Below are 20,762 nucleotides of genomic sequence, written 5' to 3' on the forward strand. Positions count from 1 at the left end.
CAAAAAAAAAAAAAAATTCTTCCATCCCATTTTGAATTTTGGAGACCTTTGTCTTCAAAGCAGAATACTCTCTTCAAAGCATATACTTAAGTCCATATTTAACACCGCTGGGTAGGTGGGACTCATTAACCCGGATTTTACACAGCAGATGCTTGAGCTTATTGAGAACTAATAAATATATGCTCATTGCCTCTGACAGATCGGTTCTCTACTTTCTTTCCAGTTCAATAGAAAAGTGATGAAAATTGTATACCAAAATTCTGTCATGTCAGCTCCCAACCACTCCACTATCAATTATGACATGTTTGTTCTCATCGGCATCCCTGGCCTGAAGGAGCTGCACACGTGGATCTCCATCCCTTTCTGCCTGATGTACCTGGTGGCTGTATCAGGAAACGGTCTTCTGATCTGTGTGGTGGCAGCAGAGCGCAGTCTTCATGAACCCATGTACCTCTTCCTCTCCATGCTGGCTTTTTGGGATCTGATTCTATCCACATCCACGGTACCCAAAGCCCTGAGCATCTTCTGGTTTGATGATGTTGACATCTCTTTTGGAGGCTGTGTCACTCAGCTCTTCTTTATGCATTTTGCCTTTGTAGTGGAGTCAGGCATTCTCTTGGCCATGGCTTTTGACCGCTATGTGGCCATCTGCTACCCACTGAGATACACCACCATTCTTAGCCATAGTGTCATTAGCAAAATAGGGGGTATTGTGGTGTTTAGGAGTTTTGCAACTGTCTTCCCCATTGTCTTTCTTGTGAAGCGTCTACCCTTCTGCCGGACAAACATCATTGCCCACACCTTCTGTGAACACATGGGGCTGGCAAAGCTGGCTTGTGCTGATATCACCATTAATATCTGGTATGGAATCTCTGTGCCTCTACTCAGTGTTATGCTAGATATGGTAATGATAGTCATCTCCTATGGGCTCATCCTTAGAGCAGTCTTCAGGCTTCCGTCCCATGAGGCTCGGATGAAAGCGCTCAGCACCTGTGGTTCCCACGTCTGTGTCATCCTCATGTTCTACCTTCCAGGGATTTTCACTGTCATTGCTCAGCGCTTTGGCCAAAAAATCCCCAAGCATGTCCACATCTTGCTGGCCAATCTCTATGTACTTGTTCCCCCCATGATGAACCCAGTTATCTATGGAGTGAAAACCAAACAGATTCGGGAACGAGTGGTACTTGTGTTTTCTCCAAAAGGGAAATGTTGCTGAGGCTGTCTGGACCTCACTGTAGCTCCTGAAAGGAGAGAAGCAGGGGTCCTATTAGAAGACAGATTACAGATAAGATATTATTTCAAAGATGATCTTCTTGCTATGGCAGTAAGTCTTTTCTTCATAAAATTGGAATGATTCAAATTGCATAAGTCCCTTATTTTAAAGGGAGGTAAGTTCTTGAAGGTCTGTGAATTCACAGATATAAATATTACTGTTTAAATGTCCATAGATTTCTTCAGTGTTTAATGATATGATATCTCTATTTCTACCAAACAAAAATAAAATTAGTATATAAAATACTTTTCCTCTGCTATTTAAATTTTAAATCTATAGGTACTCTCTTCAACAGCTATTAATATATATACTAGAAAGAATGAACCCCCTAATGGATACAAACAGGGGAAATGTGGAAACTCTTCTTTCTAACTTTATTCACCAACAAATGAGAACACCTAATAATATTAGACAGAACTATCCATACCTGTGATACGATCTTAGAGTGCTGTAAGTATATAATTGAGGTGTGGGGGGAGGATGGAAGATAAGATAAATAGGTCAAGCATTTCTGATATATAGCCTGCTCCGAATGCCAGAAGTTTTGTAAAAATCTCCTAATTTGCCATTAAGCAACCCTTCTTTTTAAACTCCTTAACACCTGTCTCACAGGCTTGTTGTGTGAAAGTATAAGGAGAAAGTGGATGTTAAAGCACTTTAGGAATTACAGAATTTTATTAAAATGTTGGTTGTATCATTGTTATTATTGTCATTATGTTTCCTGGTATGAGGAAACCTTATGGTCAAAGGTTAAAAGCAAACAAGGCAAAAACCTCCCTCACAGGGATGTCCAATCTTTTTCTTCTCTGCTACACATTGGAAGAGTAAGAATTGTGATGGACCACATTAGAGATAAAAACAATAATGAAAGTTGACAAGCAAAAAAAAAAAAAGAAAAAACAGGTCAATGTATAATTTTTGTGATATCTGACACCACAGATAAGCAAAACAGTCCTCCAGTAATCCACATGTGGCCCGTGGACTGCAGGTTGGACACTCCTGGCAGCAAGTCCTTCCATCTTCCTCCTTCTTTTTTTTCTTTCTCCACCAGAAATTGTTTATCAACAGTGAAGTGTCCTTGTGCAGCATTTTCCTATCAGGTTTGTGCTACTCTCTTTGGATGGACGATGACAACAGACACTATAAGGTCTCCATCTCTTTGCCCAATTACCAGGTGGTGTGAACTGCTGATGTCTCTTGGGCTTCCCATCCTCAAAACCCCTAGGGGAATTTTAAGAAAATTTTACCTTGTTGCATAACCATAGAACCTCTTTCTTCTCAACTGTATGCTCACATTCCTGGAATATGTGAGATATCAGGAAAATATTTTGCATTTTTTCTGAGTTGGAGTTTTCTGGATAAACTTTTTCAAAAATTTTGGATGCTGGGCTAAGCACAAGCTTTGAGAAATTCATTTACAACTACGTAGATATTGAGAAAACTCCAGAGAGATTTAACTAACTTCAGAAGCATTGTGACATTCCTGGTTCAGAAAGCTGGTGAAAATGGCCTTATCTTTCCACTGCCCCCTAGGAGATTCATTTCTCATCAGTCTTTAGGGAAACATCCTCAGAAGTGGGGAGGTATGTGAATAAGGGTGGGAGTTAGGAATAGTCCTTTAGGCTTTTATAAAGAGAGAAAATATATTTTACTTTGTTGCCTATGATGCACATTTCATATGTCTAGGGCATTTTTTCAAGCCTTCATTGCATAGTTTCAGGAGTCAGAATCACCTGTAGGGGGATGACATAGTTATTATTTGCTTTTTAAGTGAATAATAACAATAAGTCTCTGGTCCAGAACATTTTGTATGTATATTCAGAACAAAATTATAAAATAACTATTTTAAACCCAACATGGTTCAGTGCAAATTCCTAGTGTAAATAATCTTCCATTTCTGTGAAATTCAACTCTGTAGGGTTCAGCAGCTGCCATCCCTGTGCTTATCCCTGTCTTTCCTTCCCACTTTTTTTTTCTCTATGCCCTGTAATCACACAAATTCCAATAAAATAATATGTCGTCTCACCACCAACGATAATGCTGCCAAGCTTAGGATCATGGAGGGTCATTGCCAAAGTGACTGAGAGAACATAAAACTCAGAGTTCAGAAGAACAGAGGCCAATAGAGCACTTGAAGTTTAAGTGCAGCTGTTTAAGGACAAAAGTTACGGTCTGAGCTGCGTTCAGCTGCGTGAGTTGAGCTTCAAGAGGACTGGAGCCAGGGGTGTGTAAGAATTGATGAATGCTTAATAACTAGTTTTGGGGAGCTGATTTATAGTCATTGATTCACAGGAAGTATATATTGTCACTATGGCTGATTCCAGGCTGAAGTATATATTCTCACTATGGCTGATTCCAGGCTACCAATATGATATTGATCTGTATGCAAAATTCCTGACAATCTAATACTTGTCTCTTTGGAGCCAAGAGGAACAGCCTCTGGCACATGACTTTGTAGCTCTTGTTGGGCCTGACACAGGAATTAAAATGATTTAACTCACAAATCATCTGAGAAAATGAAATCTTTGAGCTAGAGAAATCCTGCCCTGTTTCAAGATAGAATAGTGAGTGGATAAACACAAAGATTTTGGAATCAGATAGGCTTATTAGCTATATGTCATCATATGTTACTTATATAGTACTGAGACTATTATTCGACTTTTTATTGAGGTAAAATTCACATGACATATTATAAAATTCTCCATTTTTAAGTGTACAGTTTAGTGGCTTTTAGTACCTCTATAATGTGTATCATTACTACTGTCTAATTCCAGAATATTTTTGTCACACGCCCCCACCCCAAGAAACCCTTTATTCACTAAGTAACTACTTATCATTTCTCCTTCTTCCATTAATCTACTTTCAGCCTCTACAGATTTGCCTAATTTGGCCATCTAATTTAAATGGAATTACACAAGATTTCAGCTACTTGTGTGTGATTTCTTTCACTTAGCATATTTTCAAGATTCATTCATGTTTTAGTATGTATTGAAACTTCCTTCTGCTTCAGGCTGAATAATATTTATTGTATGGATATACCACATTCATCAGTTGATATACATTTGGCTTATTTTTGTTTTTGTTATGATGAATAATGGTGCTACAAACATCCATTTACCAGTTTTTGCTTGAATAGCTGTTTCATTTCTCTTGGGTATTCACCTAGGAGTAGGATTGCTAGATTATATGGTAATTCTATGGTTTACTTTTTAAGGAACAGCCCAAATGTTTCCCTCAGTTGCATCATTTACATTTCCAGTCTTCCAACAACATACCAGTGTTCTAATTTTACCACATCTTCACCAGCACTTTGTATTTTATACATTTGAAAAAAATTATAGCCATCCTAAGGGATGTAAAATAAAACAAAGTACTTTTTTACAAAGAATTAAAAAGTAATTTTTCCTCACTCTTCTTTTTCCCTAAGTTCGAACTAAGCTTCAGATTCCAGAGGGAATGGCATGTATGGAGGTCCAGAAAGAAAGAGAACATGCTTTGTTTGAGTAATTGAATAGCTGTAATATAAAGGGCATAGGAGGGAGGAGGGGGTAAAAGGGGAGGGCTGGGGCCAGTGGACCACAAGAAATAACTGGTTAGAACTATCATGCCATAAAAGGCTTGAAGATACATGTTAGAAATGTGGGGCTTTATTCAAAGCAAACTGGATAACTGCTGAATGATTTTAAGTTAGAAGAGTGAATTGATCTAGATTTAGAAAGACCACTGTAATTGCTGAGTAGAAAATAGATGGGAAAGAAATAAAAAGATTAGAGGCAGCAAATTCCTAAATGAAGCCATTGAAAAAATTCAAGAGGCACAGTGATAATCATGGGATTTGTTTGGGTGGGGATGAGATTGTTGTTTTAGACATGGGGTCTTGCTTTGTGGTGAGATCCCAGCTCACTGTAGGCCCAAACTCATGGACTCAAGCAATTCTCCAGGCCCAACCTCCTAAATACCTGGGACTACAGACATGTGCCACCATACCTAGGTAATTATTGTTATTATTATTTTTTTTTTTTTTGCAGTTTTTGGCCAGGGCTGGGTTTGAACCTGCCACCTCTGGCATATGGGGCAGCACCCTACTCCTCTGAGCCACAGGCACTGCCCTAATTATTATTTTTTTTTAGAGCCAGAGTCTTGCTACACTGCCCAGGTTGGTCTTGAACTCTTGGCCTCAAGTAATTTTCATACCTCAGACTCCCAGACTGCTGAGATTATAGGGATAAGCCACCAGGCCTGGCTTGTATCATGTTTTAGTGTAAACTATGTGAATGAATTCAAGTGATATTTAGAATATCAAATAAAAAAAAGGTAGATTTTTAAATAATTAAAGAAAATATATGAGATAAAGAGGACAAACTTTGATGTGGAAAACTGGTTAAATTTTGTATTCCATTGAATAAGATAAAGAATTCAAGATGTCTTTTTTTTTTTTTTTTTTTGAGACGGAGCCTCAAGCTGTCACCCTGGGTAGACTGCCGTGGCATCATGCTCACAGCAACCTCCAACTCCTGGGCTCAAGCGAGTCTCCTGCCTCAGCCTCCCAAGTAGCTGGGACCACAGGTGCCCGCCACAACGCCCGGCCATTTTTTGGTTGCAGCCATCATTGTTGTTTGGCGGGCCCGGGCTGGGGATTCGAACCCGCCACCTTAGGTGTATGTGGCTGGCGCCTTAGCCGCTTGAGCCACAGGCGCCGAGCCAAGAATTCAAGATGTCTTGATCATAATGAAATAAAATGGAGAAGATGGGAATTTTTATTTGAAAATGCTAATTTTGAAGGTTCAGTAAGAAATTCAAGAGGAGGAATTAAATAGAGCAGTGATTTTCAACCACTGTGCGTGCTCTGTGGAAGTATAGATTCAAGTTTGTCATGAGATGAAAAAAAAAAAAAAGGATTGAAAACACTGAAATGGAGAGTAGACTATATGGGACAGAGAAGTAATTTTGTGTAGAGCTTTAGACTTGGGAATATTCAGCATAAAGATGATTACTGAGTTTATGAGCTTGTCGTGTGCGGAACACACTGAACCTCACAACACACCTGTGAAATAAGTATTGTTTTATTTTAAAGGGAAGAGACTGAAATAGGATAAAAGAACTAAAGAGTGAAATATTTGTGTACTTATGTTTTTAATGGTTGAAAATTAGGTTACTTCTATCTGATGCCTAATTTTCTTGGGATTTGAAGAAATCCCTTACCTCTCTTATCTCCTTATTCCTATAATTGTACTGTTGATAGTCTCCAACAGAGTTAAGATCTTAAAATGGGAGACTGAAGAACTTTTGCTACTTGCTGGGAGAATGGGGACCAAAGACCCCATTCTTTTTTTTTATAATTAATTATTTTTTATTAAATCATAACTTTGTACATTGATGCATTTATGGGGTTCAGGGTACTGCTTCGATGTACAATGTGAAATATTTACATTGAACCAAGTAACACGTCCATCATAATTATACTCATTTCTTAATAGTTTTGAAATGTACCATTGCATCATGCACATTAGGTGAGGTCCCCCCAATACCCTCGAAGACCCCATTCTTAGCGAAGGAAACCACCCCCAGAAAAAGAAGAAAACTAACAAGTAAGCTGAGTGAGTTGGAACAAAGAAAAGTCAGCTAGTTTACATTTAAGCTAGCCATTGCTAGCAAGCTTCTTGCCTTTTCTGAAATTCTAGCCTGTTGGGAATACAGCTTACAAACACCCTGCTGGGTCTGTGAGCACTCTGAGCAGAGTAATGGCCATAGAAGAGATTATGGCAAGTCCTAGAAAAGATACATCTTCTAGCGCATTTCCTGCCTATTAAGCAGGCAAAGCACATACCCATTTTGAAGATTTGCATTTGCCTGGGGCAGAGACCAAAGGAGTAGCGGAAGCCCTGAGATATGAGCAGAAGAAAAATCCTCTGTGGTGGTGATGGGAGGAAAATGCCTCCCTACCAGAGATTAACACCGATGGCATTTTACTCTAGAGAACTAGGTATCTTAACATCTTCCTAGAAATTTGTGTGTGTGATCTCAGGCAGAAGGCTCTCCCAATTACAAGGCTCAGATTTCAGATTTCTTTAGGCTACCCTTAAGGTTAATAATAATAACAATAGGAGCTGATATGATCAATCTAAGAAACTGCTGGTGTCTTTGTTCCCTCCCTCATCTTACCCTCTGGGCAAACAGACTTCAGTAAAATCAGAGTGGAGCAAATGCTCTGGGCCATTGCCATGTTCCCACAATTTTAATTCTACTCTGTGTCTCTTGTCTTTCTTTACTATTGCTTCTAACGCTGTCTGCCAGTTTCTACAGGTCTCAGCAGACCCTGCTCTCAGAGTGAGATCCCAAGAGCTACTGACGTACATAAGAAATTCTATCAAAGTGAGCAGCGCCTGTGGCTCAAAGGAGTAGGGCACCGCCCCTATATGCTGGAGGTGGAGGGTTCAAATCCAGCCCTGGCCAAAAACTGCAAAAAAAAGAAAAAAAAGAAATTCTATTAAAGTGACAGACATGATTATTTGATTTTCATCTATCAATCAATCAATCTGTTTATCTATTGATATCTGTGTGTATATTTATAAATAAATAGCATTTCTTGGCACAGAGCCCCTTCCTCCATATTCAAAATTAGTAATGGTGGGTTGAGTTCTTCTAGCATCCCACTGTAGTCACATTTCACTTTCTGAGTCTAAACATATCTTTTTCTTTGAGAGATGGTTGTGATTAAATAGGGTCAACTAGACAAACCAGTGTAATTTCCCTATTTTAAAAGTTGATGAGCAACCACAACCCTCCTTTGGCATATAAACAGCATATGCCCAAGGCCCAGGGATTAGGATGCACATATCTTTGAGAGGTCCTTTATTATTCTGCCTAGTACAAAGATCGTTTCCCCTACCTGCATTTTCCCATGCTTTCTCCTCACCATCACCATCATTATCACTTTATGATGAGACAATATTCACAAGCACCTGATCTTTACGTAGGTGCTGAGTTATAAAGCTAAAGATGAGAACAGGAGAGAGCACAACACAATTGGGGAGTACCAACAAAAAGAAAGAAAGATCGAGTACTCAGCCAAAGAGGCGGGTAAAGCATGGAGAGAAAAACTTTCAACTAGGAAGGACAGATATGGTACTGAATAGCCTAACTTTTTCTTTCTTATTGATTTTCTCAGAGGATAGAGATGAGCTGAAAGGTAAGGGCTTTAAATCCTAGTGAATGTCCAGAAACTCCGGTTTCCCAGTCAATACTATGAGTATGTATTAACGTGTAAACACATCAATATTTTCATAGTTTAGAAACTACATAATATCCACATTGAATATGATTCTGGGTTCTGGATATGGGGAGAAACTGAGAAGTTCTGGAATCCTTCAGGGGGTGGCTCATATAGACCAATCCCCTATAGACACTCAAAAAAAAAATTCTTTCTTATGAAAGAATAAATGAATTAAAGTAGTCAGGCCCCAGGTTTTGACTTAAAAGAATGGTATGATGGTGACCCTTTAAATTCTGGATCCCTTAAATATTTGAAGGAAAGCTCATTTGGTTAAGAATGCTGGTTGGGTTCCTGATGAAATAGTTATAGGTCAGATATGATTTTAACTTTCTCATGTCCTCCAAATTCTTAGGCATTCAGCTTCTCAACTCCAACTCCCCTATTAGGTGCAGGTTTTTTTGGATGACAACATCACCCTCTGTTTCACTGAATGAGGCTTTTTGATGATCTCTTCTAGTCAACTCCATTAAGATTCTCCTTGGATTCAAGACATTCAGTGGCTCCTGAGCAACAAAAGTTAAACTTTTACATAAAACACTCCCTTAGGTTATGTATATATATTGAGCACTTACCTCATGACTGGAGATGTACTGTCAAACATCAAGCAGTTTATGGTAAAAACGTAAAAGTTTTTGTAGACACCATCTTTTCTCTCACTCCCCATGTTGATTTTTACGTTATTAAATTTCTGTTCTGTATTGCCCAAACAGAATTTTCCTAGATCCCCGTTCCTAACAGAGGGCTTTCATTATTAAAGTTTCTTGTATAACAATGTAGCAAATATACAATGCAGAGTAAGCTTTAGGTATGGCCAAAAAAAAGAAAAAAGAAAAAGCTAGTTATGGGTTATGTTGCAAATTTTATGATGCTGACTATTCTTTCCATTTTATCAATCAGATAAAAATGTCAAGTCCAGATATCTGAAGGGAAATGGAGCAGAGGATTACAGGCAGTGATACATAAAAATGAGTCAGTTTTCTGGTTCCCTAAAAGTATACTCATTCTTTTGACTTCTGCTGTGTCAGTGATTTATTATAAATTTCTAGTTCCTTACATGAAACTGACTTTCTCTCTCTTTTTTTTTTTGACACAGAGCCTCAAGCTGTCCCCCTGGGTAGAGTGTCATGGCATCACAGCTTACAGCAACCTCCAACTCCTGGGCTCAAGCGAGTCTCCTGCCTCAGTCTCCCAAGTAGCTGGGACCACAGGCGCCTGCCACAATGCCTGGCTATTTTTTGGTTGCAGCCATCATTGTTATTTGGCGGGCCGGGGCTGGATTCGAATCTGCCACCTTAGGTGTATGCGGCTGGCACCTTAGCTGCTTGAGCCACAGGCGCTGAGCCAACTTTCTCTCATTTTAAGACGTCAAATTTGGAAGTTTGTGGAAAAAAACAGATTGAACACACTGATACCAATCCAGTCCATTCCAACACTATAAAAAAAGAAATTTACATTGAAAAAATAAAAACATATAAACAAAAAAGCCATTTTTAAAAATTTGGGTAAAATAAAAAATAATTAGAAACATTCAAAAATAAACTTTTGCATCCAAGAAGAGCATAAGGAGACATGATAGCTAATAGTTTCCTGGATGAAACCCCAACAGAAAAAAAAACATTAGGTGATAATTATGGAAATTTTTTACTGCCGTGTATAGTAAAATGTCCCTTGTTTCTGACCCAAGAGTTTTGTATCTCCTACCAGCCTCCATGAAACTGTGGTATGCTAGCAGGCTAATTTATTAGTTTGCACATAGAGTAAAATTTCAGACTTCTCACAGTTCATGACACAGAAAATTTGGGAATATAAAATAAGTATGTTATACTCTGAGCATAAAACCTGGTAAAACAAAATAACCCTAAGAAACAATGACTTACTGAGATTTAAGCCATCTTTACTATCATCTGTCTTCCTTTTTAAACTATCAAGACTTTAATTCTTTGGAACACATATATTTAATTATAAGGTGAGTTATTAAAAATAGACCAGACACATGACATTTTAAATTGTTGTATAAAAATAAATAGTGTAAGTTATAAAAATAAATAGTGTAAGTTATAGCTCTTCCTGAGTTTCTTCCTGAACTTACAAAATATACTGCAAATGCCTCCCCACATTTAACTATTATTAACCATTGTATATCATGAAGAATATATATGTATGTTATTTATCTATTATACCAAGTAACTATAAAGTTACTTATCTATATAAATAACCTTAAAGAATCATACAGCAAGATTTCCATTGCAAGTTACACAATAAAAAGAAATAAATCTTTTTAGAAATATACATGAACTTTACTTAATATATATTCACATTATTTAATAATAACACATTGGGTGGCACCTTTGGCTCAAAGGAGTAGGGTGCTGGCCCCATATACTGGAGGTGGTGGGTTCAAACCTGGCCCCAGCCAAAAACTAAGAAAAAAAAAGGAATAACACATTAATATTGGTTCATTGATATAACTATGGTGTCATACTAATATATTAATAATATCTTGTTAATTACAGAAAACTCTGCAATATCTTTGTAATTTGTACCAAAATTACTAGAAAAAGGGCTTATTATAGTAATAGAGTACAAAATCAATGTATATAAAATAAATGACATTTCTCTTCTCTTAAATAATTCCTAAATTATAAAGAAAGAAAAATGTTCCTTTCCTTTAGCCTCCATATGTCTCCTCCTATTCTCTCCTAAACATTCTCTACTCCAACAATCCACTGAAATTTTCCTCTTGCTGGTCCCCAGTGACTTCCCTAATGCTTAATCTCAGAACAATTCTTAGTCTTCAACTTATCAACACATCATCGGGACTTAAAAATCATGAACTCTTATTTTAGTTTTTGTCTCTTCTGTTTAGGTTTTTATATTTTCTCTCTCTCTTTTTTTTTTTTTTACCTTATCAACTGCTCCTTAGTTTCTCCCTTTCTAGAGTCTCTGCCTTATTCCTTTCTCTAAACCTTGGACTATCCCAGCATTCAACATTCTACTCACTCTTTTTTCTCCTCTCTTCAGTTTGACTTTCTAAATGTCCCAATAATATGTAGCCACTATGACTCCTAAAATTATTCTCCAGATTCATAAATCCAAATGTTTTCCCACAATGTCTACCTGTATCCCTAACAAGTATTTCAAACTAAATGTGATCAAAATTGGACTTTTATTTTCCTTCCTTAAATCATCTCCATTATTGAAATTATAACTCCAGTTGCTCAGACCAGTAACTTTGGAGTTGTCTTTAATTCTTTCTCTTTTTGGGGGGGGGGACAGACCCTCAAGCTGTCCCCCTGGGTAGAGTGTCGTGGCATCACAGCTCACAACAACCTCCAACTCCTAGGCTCAAGTGAGTCTCCTGCCTCCGCCTCCCAAGCAGCTGGGACCACAGGCGCCCGCCACAACGCCCAGCTATTTTTTGGTTGCAGCCGTCATTGTTGTTTGGCGGGCACGGGTTGGATTTGAACCCGCCACCTTAGGTGTATGTAGCTGGCACCTTAGCCACTTGAGCCACAGGTGCCAAGCCGATTCTTTCTCTTATAGCACACATGCAGTCATTATTAAATCCTTGTAGGTCTACTATCAAAATACATTCAAAACCTGATTATTTTAAAGATGTCTAACTCTCCCTTTCTATTCCATGTAAATGTCATCTCTAATTGACATATTGTGACATCATCTTAAAGTGTCCTACCCTTTATTCTCCATGTAAGTACCAGAAATATCTGTAAACATACAATAGTATCTCAATTCAAAATCTTTCTGACATTTACCCTGGAATATAGTTTAAAACACTTCTTTTCAAAACTAAAATTGGATTCACCCTATGACCCAGGAAGTACTGATGCATGCTGCAACATGAGTGAACACAAAAAACAGGTTGCCAAGTGAGAGACACTAGTCACAAAAGGACACACATTGTGTGTACCCCATGTACAGTGCTGGGGTTCCAGCTATCTGAAATGTCCAAAATAGGTAAATCAAAAAGTATAGAAAGTGGATTAGTGGTTTCCAAAAGTTGAGGAGGAGATATGGAGTGGGATCGCAATAGGCAGGGAGATTCTCTTTGGGATGTGAAAAAATGTTCTGGAATTAGGTAATAGTGACAGTTGCCCAACCTAGTGAATATACTAAACGCCGCTGAATTTTAGTGGGTTATATTTAGATTACAAAATTAAAATGTATTAAAGCCTGGTGCAAAAAGGGGAGTTAGCCTAATCTTAAAATCTCCTGAGATAAATTGATACTACTTACTATATCCTGAATACTATGCTTTAGTATTTCTGCTCTGATTCTAGTGTCCTAATTTCCCTCTTATCCCTTAATCTGTATTCTCCAATTCATTAACACAACCATTTATTTCATCTGTAGAGCCCTCTCATATTTATTGTCTCAACTGCCACTCACCATAACCTCATACAGAAACATACACAAGCAACACTCTTTTCAGTCATGACTATAATTTGTCTCTCTGTGATGCTTTCCCTAACTATAACGGGAATAATTTTCCCTCTGGACTCTGGATTCCTCCAGCACTTTGCACTCTCTTCTGTATTGTAATTAATGGCAGCTGCTCATGGCAAGAGACATGATTCCTTCATCTACTGACCTTAAATGCTAGCCAAAGAAGGTATGAATCAAGCTTTGTCAATGTTTGAATGAGCAAGATGGAAATAATCCCTCTAAATCCTTCCCTTTAAGACATCATACAAATGTGATAGATTTTTTTTTTTGAGACAGAGTCTCACTCTGCCATTCTGGGTACCCTGCTGGGGCATCACAGTTTACAGCAACCTCAAACTCTAGGGCTTGAGCGATCTTCTAGTCTCAGCCTTCCAAGTAGCTAGGACTACAGGCGCCCACATTGTGTCCAGCTAGTTTTCTATTTTTAGTAGAGATGGGGTCTTACTCTTGCTCAAGTTGTTCTTGAACTCCAGAGCTCAAGTTATCCACCTACCTCAGCCTTCCAGAGTGCTGGGATTACAGGCATGAGCCACTGTGCCCGGCCTAGTGTAATAGATTTTTAGGAGTAGTGAGGGTGAAGAGAGAAGAATGAGATAAAGAAACCCTGAGTTTTAAGAGAAATACTAGGAAGGTGATGAATGAAAAAAAAAAGTCCAAAAGAAAAGGACATTAGGGGCTCAGTTCCCATAGATCAGTGATTAGGGTGCTGGCCACATACACTGGGGCTGGTGGGTTTGAACCCAGCCCAGGCCTACTAAAGACAACAATGACAACTACAACAAATAGCTGGGCATTGTGGTGGGTGCCTGTAGTCCTGGCTACTTGGGAGGCTGGGGCAAGAGAATTGCTTAAACCCAAGACTTTGAGGTTGCTATGAGCTGTGACGCCACAACACTCTGCAGGGGGTGACATAGTGAGACTCTGTCAAAAAAAAAAAAAAGAAGAAAAGGAAGGAAGGAAGGAAGGGAGGGACTTTAGGAAGGACAATGAGAAAAGAAAAAGGGAGAATAAAGAGTAGAATTGAAGGCACAGAAGAGAACAAGTACCAGAACATCAAATGGCAAAAACATCAATGAAAACTCTCAGACCAAGAGTATCTGAGAAGCTGTTGAACCCTTTCCCAGCCCTCAGATGTTCAGAATGTCCATCGGGCTCTGTGCCAAAGCACATACCAAATGTACCTTAGGTATTTGTGTTGAACGGGGGCGTATCAGCTTTAATGGTGAGGGAAGAATTAGTGCTAAATAAGGAAAGAGCACATGGAAGCAGGAGAGTCCCTGTTCCCAAAGGGGAGGAGAGAACAAACACTGTATGAGGCAAGACCTGAGAGTCAATTCTATATATTAAGGAAGACTGAACTGTGTACAAAGTGTGGAATTAAGAAACTGAGACTTTGAGAAGGGGGAATTCGGAGGTAAGACTGGTCAGATCTTTTTAGCACAGACGGGGGTGTTAGAAATGGGTACTAGATAAGTGGACAGCTCTGTATTGCTCCAAGACAGGCCAAGGGATGAAGAGAAGCCTGGGCTAGGATAGTTGGCATGAATTGACACTTTCCTGGGGAGTGGGATAGATGATCGGTCAGGAGGGTCACTTTTAAGGTGAGAATGGAGGGATTGGTGAGTATCTAATCCTTGGCTCCTAAGGAGGATGCAGAAATCATAAAGCACATATAGGTTGTGTCCTTAGGCATTGAGAAACAGTAAAAGGAAAAGTTAAAGCACTGTGTAGTTACACAGTTACACCACTGTGTATAAAGGATAAACTGTCAAGTTCCCAGACAGAGGAATCAGGTAAGGGGTACAAAAACAGGTGATATAAGTTCACTGAAATAGTGGAAGGAATGCTTTCTCTAGTAAAAAGAAGAGAATTGGAGGATGGATGAGATTATAGAGAAAAGAACCTAAAGGACTTGATGGTCTGGATTTTTCTGTTATTACAGAGATAAACCCATTTGCTGTATTGGGGCTTGGAAGAGAGGAAGCAGACTTGGAGCCAACATTTGTATGTTTAAAAACCAGTAAGAGGTGAGTTAAAGGATGACAGAGAGGGTCCTGTGGAAACTGTCTAAATTTGTAGTCCTCAGTTACACAGGAGTATATATTCATACATATCATATATATCATATATTTACTATATCTATATATTCATATGAATATATGAATAAATCAACCAAATACAAATGCTTGGAACAGAGCCTGCCTCATGGGAAAATCTATAGTACATGATGTTGTTGTTATATCTTAATAATTAGGTGAAAGCTTTAAAGTTCTAAAAGAAAAAAGAAACTTAACAATTAGGTAAATAAAGTCCTAAAAATGGACACTACGAATCTGAGCCAAGCTGAGGAACTATCAGTGGCTGAAAGTGTGGTCAGTATCATGCAAGTTTCTGACCACAAAATTCAGGCTGGTAGAGTTGAAGCCTGAAGCCATTTGAAAGTGAATATAATTTGTTTCCATATTTAAAGTATTTAACTTTGAATGGTCTACCTTTGCCCTGATTTTAACTCTTTAAAAATGTCAATGTCTTTAGTGGCTTAGAGATGTTTAATTGGAGGAGACATTAAAGGGAGAAAAGCTCCATTAATGATGGAAAGAAGATCCGTGGAGATGGGTGCTGGGCACACAGAAGGACTGGAAAATCTGACAAAAGGAGCTGTCCAGACAGACACTTAAAGTGGAATTACTGGAGCTGTTCAGTTTTGAGATGTAGAAACTTCAGTGGGTGCCCAAACTGGAGTGTCAACAGGAATCACTGGGATGGCAGATAAGGAGACACTGCAAGCACAGGATGCCTGGGAGGGTCATTATTCAGGAGGAGAGGGACAGTCAAGTTGGAGAAGAAAAGTGTATGCAGGTGCTGATGTCGCTTGCAAAGGTAGTTGCAGATGGAGGAACGTGACAAGTGGTGCTATGGAAAGAATTAGCACAACAAATGGCACACACTACGGAACATGAAGAGAACATGAGAACAGAGATCTCATGACTTCTGTAGGATGCTGTGTTCTCGTCAGAGTAAGGTCACATAGCTGAGTGAGTGAGAACTTTCCTCCTCTCTCATCTTTTGAACATTAAGAACAAACATCAATGAATGTACAGTCCTGGCTCTCAGGGAGCTCATAGATGTATTGAGACTAAAAATACTTCAGAGTGATGAGAGACAGAAAGAGATGGGGGGAAGGAAGAGGGAGACAAAGGGGGGGAATGAATATGAACTGTAGGGGATTATGGAAGTGTAGAGAAAGTACCTAATCCAGCCATCTGAGGGGATGAGGAAAATCTTCCTGAATAAGAAATCCTTACTGGATATATAAAAGAAAAGGACAGAAGTTAAAAGACCACAGAGAAAAGAAAAGCAAGTTCAGGGACACATGTTCTTCAGTGAGAGGCAGGAAAGTTGTGAGTGTGTGTGTAAGAGAGAGAGAATTTTTCAGGCTATTGGCCATTATATAATCAAGGAAGTATTATGCTCGAAAATATCAGTTATGCATGAAGACTGGTTTAGAGACTAGAAGAACTGCAGACTAGAAAACCATGTTTGGATTAAGTGGATGTGGAACTTAGAAGGTGATATGAATGGCAAATACAGATCTGGTGGGCATCAGCAGATGTGGACTAAATGAAGCCAAGGACAAGATTGGCCAGAGAGAGGGAAGAATGAGAAGAGGATGAAGACAGACCAAAAGGAAACACCAAGAGTAAAGCATTCTGCAGGGACAGAGGTAGCTTTAATGGGAATAAACAGTCCAAAGGACGGGAGAAGAACCAGTGGAGAATAGAGAAAACAAAGCCCAAAGAGGCGTTATACGCAAGGAGTGATTTTTTTTCTTTTTAAAGAAAATAATGGGGCAGCACACAATTATAAGAGGGACTTTATCTAACAAACGCAATCAGTGTAACCTAATTCTTTGTACCCTCAATGAATCCTAAACAATAAAAAAGAGAGAGAGAGAGACAAAACAATAACTAGTGAGAGAGGTTAATAGAATAAAAGTCTGTTTTAGGATTTGTTGGATTTTTATTTGTTTTCAAGGTTAAAAAGATTTAAATCTTCTTTAATAAAGATCCAGGAAATGAGGAGAAACCAAAGATACAGAGGAGAGGGAATAATTGATGAAACAAAGTCCCTAAAGTGGTAAGAAACAATGGGAATTTAGAGATTAGGTGGGCAAATTATTCTTAAAGGAAATCCTACATATACACTCATAAATATAGAAATATGTACCATGAATATGTACATATATGCACATATGAATGCATGCATGTAAGTATGCATATGTATGTCTGTGTGTATGCATAAGTTTGTTTTGAAAATAACCTACAGAAGCTTTCTTATACCTAAGGTAAGGTAAAATGTACTATAGCTACGACAAAGGGAACACTGAAAAACAGAAGGGACACGAGCATTACTTCCTCTGAGACTGCAGGAGATGAAGGGAGGACGGGCACAGAGATAAGTACCTTTACAGGAGGAGAATAAGTATGAAGAGTTAGCTCTTGATAGTCTCCAAGCCTCAGTTATACAGGAGGAAATTTCAGCTGAGAAAGAGAAACAGGATTGGGTATTGATAAAAATTGGAAAGAAAATGTGAGCATAATTTAATAGGACTGGGCAGGGGTTGTGTGACCTACTACGTAGTAGAGACTACTTGGACGGTGCTGTTATTTTCTTCGCATTCTGACTACGTGAGCTAAGGATAGCTCACAAAATCTAATTGAAGTCTGAGCCTTTTCAGGAAGAATGTAGCAGAAACCAACTGAGACTAAGAAGTTGATGGTCCTGGTGGAAGTGGTGGACAGAGAGTAGATAGGGAAGAAAGTAAAAGAAGGTCTTACTGGCTCGGTGCCTGTGGCTCAAGTGGCTAAGGCGCCAGCCACATACACCTAAGGAGGTAGGTTCGAATCCAGCCCGGGCCCGCCAAACAACAATGATGGCTGCAACCAAAAAATAGCCAGGTATTGTGGTGGGCGCCTGTGGTCCCAGCTGCTTGGGAGGCGGAGGCAGGAGACTCGCTTGAGCCCAGGAGTTGGAGGTTGCTGTGAGCTGTGATGCCATAGCACTCTACCCAGGGAGACAGCTTAAGGCTCTGTCTCAAAAAAAAAAACAGAAGGTCTTACACTAATGGTTCACAAACTTTACATGAGTCAGAATCATCTGGAGGGCTTTCGTACAGACGGTTATCCCCCAAAACATGTGCAAGGTCCTTGATGATGTAGATGACAGTAGTCACTGTCCTTTCTGCTTTGGGTTCTAGCACCAGTTTTCACAGCCACAGAGGTGACTCAGGAAGTACTGTACAGTTTAATAAGGTTTCTGTAGGGAAAATTTAACTTGATATGCCCATGGACAATTATGCTCAGAAAATTGTTACTCAGAGCCTACAATAACTTGTCCAACATCTGGCAGTCAACAGCTGATAGAGCAGATCTCTGACGTAAGTGTTATCCACAGCCTCTCCAGTGTTCTAAATGTCCTAGCAATTTTCACCGTCCCCATACTTAGCAAGACATCTGTACTTCGGTGAAAAGGACATGTAGGGCCCATAGTGCCTGCTGTGCCCAGCCCATCTATACTGTCTGTGACGCAGAGGTGATGCCTTTCAGTGTGGGACTATAGTCGTCTGTGCAGAGCCTGAGGCTTTTGCAGAGCTCATAACAGTTCACATTCCCATAGAGATTGTAGAGATTGTTTTTGATGTTCTAGCTATCCCTGTTCTTTTCAGAACCTGTGGCACTGAGTCTGGCCATGTTTCTGAGTACTGAGGTTTCCATAAACTCTTACAGCTGTGTGGAGAGCTTCTGAATAAGGCTACAGAGCCTGTCCACGGGCGCAACCTATAACTGTGCACTTTGTGCAGATCCTCTCTGTGACTGACTATGCCGATGTGCAGAGCCCATATCTACTGTAGATTCATGAGTATGTGCAGACCTTATGGTTGTTTGCAAACCTTTATGAGCACTCTGTTAACTGTTCAAAATCTGAAGTTATTTTTCCCCTATGGCACAGGGCTCTGTAGAAAATCATGGCCCTTCTATCTGCTGTGAACAACTCTGACACTCGTGTGGCAGGCTGCCTCCTCACTGGCATCCCCGGGCTGGAGCACCTACACGTCTGGCTCTCCATCCCCTTCTGCACCATGTACATTGCCTCCCTGGTAGGCAACAGCATTCTAATTTGTGTCATCCTCTCCCAGCCAAGTCTGCATGAGCCCATGTACGTATTCCTGTCCATGCTGGCCAGTGCTGATGTCTTGCTCTCCACCTCTACCATGCCTGAGGCCCTGGCCACCTTCTGGCGAGGTTCTAGCCACATTTCCTTTGATGGATGCCTCACCCAGATGTTCTTTATCCACTTCCTCTTTGTGGCTGACTCTGCTATCCTGTTGGCTATGGCCTTTGACCGCTATGTGGCCATCTGCTCCCCTCTGAAATATGCCATGATCCTCACAAGTGAGGTCATCGGGAAGATCGCCACTGCCGCCCTGAGCCGCAGCTTCATCATCATGTTTCCATCCCTCTTTCTCCTCAAGCGCCTGCGCTACTGCCGCACCAACATCATTGCGCACACATTTTGTGAGCACATGGGCATCGCCCGTCTGTCCTGTTCTGATATCTCCATCAATGTCTGGTATGGGTTGGCTGCTGCTCTTCTCTCCACTGGCCTGGACATCATCCTTATTGCTGTTTCCTATGCCCACATCCTCCGTGCCGTCTTCTACCTTCCTTCTCGAGAGGCACGCTCCAAGGCCCTGAGCACCTGTGGATCCCATGTCTGTGTCATCCTGCTTTTCTATATCCCAGCCCTCTTTTCCGTCTTTGCCTACAGGTTTGGTGGGAGATATATCCCACGCTATGTTCATATCCTCCTGGCCAACCTCTATGTGGTCATCCCACCTATGCTCAATCCTGTTATTTATGGAGTGAGGACCAAGCAAATTTTGGAAGGGGCTAAGCGTATGTTTTCAAATCTAGTCAAAGATTCTAAATAAATGCTCCCAACTTTGCTTCAATCTAATCTTTTTCTGTACTACCAATCGTCCTGTATTCACCCCATCTTCATCTCTACATTTTCCAGTGATCTCCATGTTACTCTTATCCATGTCCAAATGTATTTAAATATGCTGTTTACAAAACCAGTTCTTATTTCTTTTCCTAGAAATGTATAGTAATACATGTTTCATTCTCTTCTACCTATTACTCAAATCTCTCTTCACCTCAAAAAGAACCAACTAGTTAGAGAGAAATGTGATAATTTACCCCATATTTGCCATCCAAAAAGAACTTTTCTCAACTACTATGAGGGTTCCCTGTTGTATCTTTCATCACTTGTATATGTAATTTTGACATTTATTACAAATTCAACATATTTATCATTATGAGAAGCTCTGAGAATGGTCATGTTTAAAAATGTATAGTCTCAGCCAGGTGCAGTGGCTCATGGCTACAATCCTATCAGTCTGGGAGGCTGTGGTGGGTGGATTGCTTGAGCTCAGGAGTTTGAGAACAGCCTGAGCAAGAGCGATATCCTGTTTCTACTAAAATTAAAAAAAACTAGCTAAGCATTGTGGAGGGAGCCTGTAGGCCCACTTACTTGGGAGGCTGAGGCAAAAGGATCTCTTGAAGCCCAGAGAGCTTGAAGTTGTTGTGAGCTATGACTCCACAGCACTCTATCCAGAACTCTGGATAGTAAGACTCTGCCTAAAAAAAAAAAACAAGAACAAAAAAAAAATGTATAATCTCTTGGGATAGT

The 20,762-nt window shown here is 39.7% G+C and overlaps 2 protein-coding genes across 2 annotated transcripts; both read left to right on the plus strand.

Annotated features, from left to right (window-relative positions):
- Positions 1–265: 265 nt before the first annotated feature.
- On the plus strand, positions 266–1,216 carry LOC100962506 (olfactory receptor 52B2-like). Its single transcript, XM_003781453.1, has one exon. It carries the CDS (start codon positions 266–268, stop codon positions 1,214–1,216), a length of 951 nt encoding a protein of 316 aa, XP_003781501.1.
- A 102-nt stretch (positions 1,217–1,318) lies between these two features.
- Positions 1,319–20,001, plus strand: LOC100962812 (olfactory receptor 52B6). The gene is given in 5 exon segments (XM_012802568.2): positions 1,319–1,324; positions 8,251–8,353; positions 8,442–8,462; positions 14,953–15,037; positions 19,020–20,001. Coding segments are annotated over 5 exon segments (1,197 nt in total).
- The last annotated feature ends 761 nt before the right edge of the window (positions 20,002–20,762 follow it).

Source organism: Otolemur garnettii, unplaced genomic scaffold (assembly GCF_000181295.1).
Source record: "Otolemur garnettii isolate 467f Iridium unplaced genomic scaffold, OtoGar3 scaffold00001, whole genome shotgun sequence".
NCBI classification, from domain to species: Eukaryota; Metazoa; Chordata; class Mammalia; order Primates; family Galagidae; genus Otolemur; species Otolemur garnettii.